Here is a 4,255-nt window from a genome sequence, read left to right as displayed (position 1 = left end):
TTTGTTGGAACCAGGGATTGAACTCAGACCCTTGTGCTTGCCAGGGAAGCGCATATTCCACTGAGCCATCTCCCTGGCCCCAATATATTGATTAAAGACTTATCATGTACTTAAATACTATCCTAGGGGTTATGTTGGTTATATACTCCCATTGGTAAGGTAGGTATTGTCATCGTCCCATTTTTATGGGGTACTGGAGATTGAACTCAGGTCCTTCAGCACAGTTCAAATTTCCAGTCCTCCTGCCCCAGCCTTTGCAGTGGCTGAGATTACAAGCAGCTGCCAACATGCCTGGCTCAGCCAGGCCTAGTTCTAACGCTCCAAGATTTATCATGCGGCACCAAGATAGGCACCTGCAGGCCTCCAGTAGCCACCTGATCTTAGCGAGTTCCTGACCCTCTCTGCACCTAGATTTCCTGGTCTGTAGAAGGAGGATGACAATGTCATTTTGCTCCAGTGCTGGGCTGAGGGACAGCTTTGTCTGCATGATATAAAGCCCTTCCCTACAGAGGCAGCTGGCAGGGAGCAGGCATTCAGGAAGTGTTCCCAGGTAGAATTTCCATTACTGATGGAGGAAACTGAGGCATGGGAGAAGTGATATAAGGTTTCCAGTTAGGTAATGATCTGGTTGAGAGAGTCTTCTGGGACCTGCGGTGTTCCTGCATCTTGATCTGATAACACCAGGGTATGTGTGTAAAAATGTGATTTGCACACTTTGCGGTCATCACTTAGGATCCCTGGTTCCTAGCCTCCCACCCCGGCACACACCAGCACCTGCAGATAATCAGTGTTCTAGAGACAGAACATGCATTCTACATGCATCGTCCCCTGTGCGTCATACCATCTCTAGGGGACTTACAATACTGAGCCCAAGGGAAATGTTATGTAAATAGTTGGTATTCTGTATTGTTTAGGGAATATGCCAAGGAAAAGAACAAGATGTGCATAATCAGACCATGTGCTTCCCATAGTTTCTATCGCTAGGGGTTGGAGCCGCCCACACACAACCCACAGCTACGGGTGAGCTAAGTACCAAGTTGCTAAGGAGCCCTCTCCTTGGGTCGTATCCCAGTCACTGGCTCCTGTCTGATATCTCCAAACAATTGGAGTCAGCCTCCTGGGTTCAAATCCTGTTCCCCTTTTGCTGGCTCTTTGTACTTTGTACTTGCCCTCTGTCAGTGCCTGTTTTCCCACAGGGGCAGGAGCGAGTGATGGGGGAATACTTGCATAGTACCTGCCACGTGTGAGGGCATGCATTTGTTAGAGCTCCAAGGGCCGTGCCGGTGGCAGAGGCTCACGCAGCCAGGCGGGGTCTGTAATCGCCCATCTCTTCCGGACCCTCCCTCCGCAGGGTCTTCGGCGAGAGATCCAGGCTCACGGGCCGCGCCTGGAGGAGGTGCTGGAGCGCGCGAGCGCACTGGCGTCCCTGCGCAGCCCCGAGGCGGAGGCCGTGCGCCGCGGCCTGGAGCAGCTGCAGAGCTCCTGGGCCGGACTGCGGGAGGCGGCGGAGCGGCGGCAGCAGTCGCTGGACGCCGCCTTCCAGGTGGAGCAGTACTACTTCGACGTGGCTGAGGTGGAGGCATGGCTGGGCGAGCAGGAGCTGCTCATGATGAGTGAGGACAAGGGCAAGGTGCGCCCGGGCTGGGGGTGCGGGGATCCTGGGAGCGCTGGAGTCGGGGCCCGGCCGCTGCCGCCTCATCGCGGGCGCCCTGTGCCCCCAGGATGAACAGAGCACTCTGCAGCTGCTCAAGAAGCACCTGCAGCTGGAGCAGGGCGTAGAGAACTACGAGGAGAGCATCGCGCAACTGTCGCGCCAGTGCCGGGCGCTGCTGGAGATGGGGCACCCGGACAGGTGGGCGGGGCCAGATGGGCGGGCCAGTTTCTGGAGAAGGGTCTGGCGGGATCGGGAGCTCTGCTCTTGGAACTGGGGCATTGTTAGGGAATTGAACTTTAAGGTGGGAGGGATACTCAGTGCTGCGTACTGGAGCGGAATGAAGATGCCTAGAGCAATGGGATTCTGAGAGTACGCAAAGCAAGAGCCGTGGCCGAGTGGGGCCAGAAGCGGGACAGATCGACTGAGCCCCGAAGGCGAGAGCCCTGCATCCCCACCCAGGTCTCTAGATGGAAAGGGCGAGGGATGAAAGCTAGAAACAGGGTGGGAAACAAAAGCAGCAGAAGAGAACTGGTGAGTGAGCCTTGGGGGGAGCATATGGACGCAGAGCTTCCTCCTGGGTGCTGAGATCCAAGTACCTAGCTGACTGAGCCCAAGACATACAGGAAACAGTCCTGCCTGAGGGGACATGGCCTCACCCAGAGATTCAGGGCAAACAGGGTCCTGCCTTCAGTGGGTAGGATTGGGGACCGCAGCAAAGCCCCAGAAGTCTCAGGGGCTCTCCCTGCTCCTCCTGTCCCCATCAGTGAGCAGATCAGCCGGCGGCAGTCGCAGGTGGACCGTCTGTACGTGGCGCTCAAGGAGCTGGGTGAGGAGCGCAGGGTGGGCCTGGAACAGCAGTACTGGCTGTACCAGCTCAGCCGCCAGGTGGATGAGCTGGAGCACTGGATTGCGGAGAAGGAGGTGGTGGCCGGCTCGCCTGAGCTGGGCCAGGACTTTGAACACGTCTCGGTGAGCACTGTTTTTAGAAATCACAGTGATAGATACCCATAGGCCAAGGTTCCCTGGGCCTCAGTTTCCACATCTGTAGAATAGGGATAATGGTATCATTTGACTCTAGTATGAGACAAACTAATATAACCTAAAGCAGTTGGAGGGTTGGGGATATAGCTCAGCAGCATAGTGCCTGCCTGGCAAGCACAAGGTCCTGAGTTTGATTTCCTGTACCAAAAACAGATAAAGCCATGGGTATTATAGGCACAGCACAGTGTTAATTATAGATACTGTATCATAGTATTTTATTGCTAGAATAAATGCTCATTGTTAGATGCTGTGTTATTTTTTACAGTATGATGCTTACTATTATGATAATTCATATTTGCTACCAGGGAGCAGGTTGGGGGGCATGTAGGCAGCACCTTTGCCCACCTTTGCCCCCCCCCCCAATCCTGGTGGCAGGTATTGCAGGAGAAATTTTCAGAGTTCGCCAGTGAGACAGGCACGGCAGGGCGCGAGCGGCTGGCGGCCGTGAACCAGATGGTGGATGAGCTGATCGAGTGTGGCCACACGGCAGCAGCCACCATGGCCGAGTGGAAGGATGGGCTGAACGAGGCATGGGCCGAGCTGCTGGAGCTGATGGGCACACGGGCCCAGCTGCTGGCCGCCTCCCGGGAGCTGCATAAATTCTTCAGCGATGCCCGGGAGCTCCAAGGACAGATTGAGGAGAAGCGGAGGAGGCTGCCCCGCCTGACCGCTCCACCTGAGCCGAGACCCAGTGCCAGCTCCATGCAGCGTACCCTGAGAGCCTTTGAGCATGATCTGCAGCTCCTCGTGTCCCAGGTGGGGCACCGGCAGCCAGAGGGCCGGATGGGAGGGCCTGGGCTTCGGAGCAGTCAGAAAGCAGCTTGTGAAGCAGGTTGAAATTAGGCCATGGGACAGACAAAAGCAGCCTGTTGGCAGGCAGAAATTGGGTAATAGGGCAGATGGAAAATGGGCTGATGGCTTGATGAGCAGAAGTCCAACAGCACGACATCAGCACACTAGGCCTGATAGCAGTATGTGAAGTTTCTGATAGAGACTGGGCTGTGGTTCCAAATGGATGCAACACTCCAGCACGGTCAATCCTGATAGAGGCTCTAAGTGGAAATGAAAGGGGCTCAGAGAAATTTGGTTGTGAGGTAGACAAAAACAAGGCAGCAGGGCTCTGATAGAAGTCATAGAAATTTGATGGAGATAGATTGACTGGAAAATGCCAGAGTCGACAGAAATTAGGCAGAGGGTCTGTCAGGAATTGGGAGATTAAAAAAAAAAAAGGAATTTGGAGATAGAGCTGAGAAATTGGGTGGAAAGGAAGCTGTGAGCCTAACAGAATTCAAGCAGCAGGGGCTGGGGCGATAGCTCAGCAGTCTAAGTGCCTGCCTGGCAAGCGCAAGGACTGGGGTTCGGTCCCCAGTACCTCATGCCGTGCCGACCACCAAAACCAGGCATGGTGACACACAAAACCTGTAATCCCAGCACTGGGAGGCTGAGCCAGGAGGATCACTATAGGTCTGAGCTGCATAGCGAGACAGTGTCCCAAGTAAATAAATAAAAGAAAAAAGAATTAAAGTAGGATGGAGGGCAACTGGGTTATAGGAGCAAAGG

At 54.7% G+C, this 4,255-nt stretch overlaps 1 protein-coding gene across 3 annotated transcripts in view; it reads left to right on the top strand.

The window, feature by feature from the left end:
* Window positions 1-4,255, top strand: part of Sptbn4 (spectrin beta, non-erythrocytic 4) — an 84,459-nt gene that overhangs the window by 69,759 nt on the left and 10,445 nt on the right. For all 3 annotated transcript variants that reach the window (XM_004647983.1, XM_004647984.3, XM_023708250.1), the window contains 4 exons: window positions 1,352-1,630; window positions 1,722-1,852; window positions 2,419-2,623; window positions 3,071-3,451. In XM_004647983.1, the coding sequence (XP_004648040.1) occupies window positions 1,352-1,630; window positions 1,722-1,852; window positions 2,419-2,623; window positions 3,071-3,451 (996 nt within the window). The remainder of the gene's footprint in view (window positions 1-1,351; window positions 1,631-1,721; window positions 1,853-2,418; window positions 2,624-3,070; window positions 3,452-4,255) is intronic.

This window comes from Octodon degus, unplaced genomic scaffold (genome assembly GCF_000260255.1).
Source record: "Octodon degus isolate 3935 unplaced genomic scaffold, OctDeg1.0 scaffold00344, whole genome shotgun sequence".
Classification (NCBI taxonomy): domain Eukaryota; kingdom Metazoa; phylum Chordata; class Mammalia; order Rodentia; family Octodontidae; genus Octodon; species Octodon degus.
The sequence above is the reverse complement of the archived record's forward strand: the minus strand, read 5'-3'. Positions and strand labels throughout refer to the sequence as shown.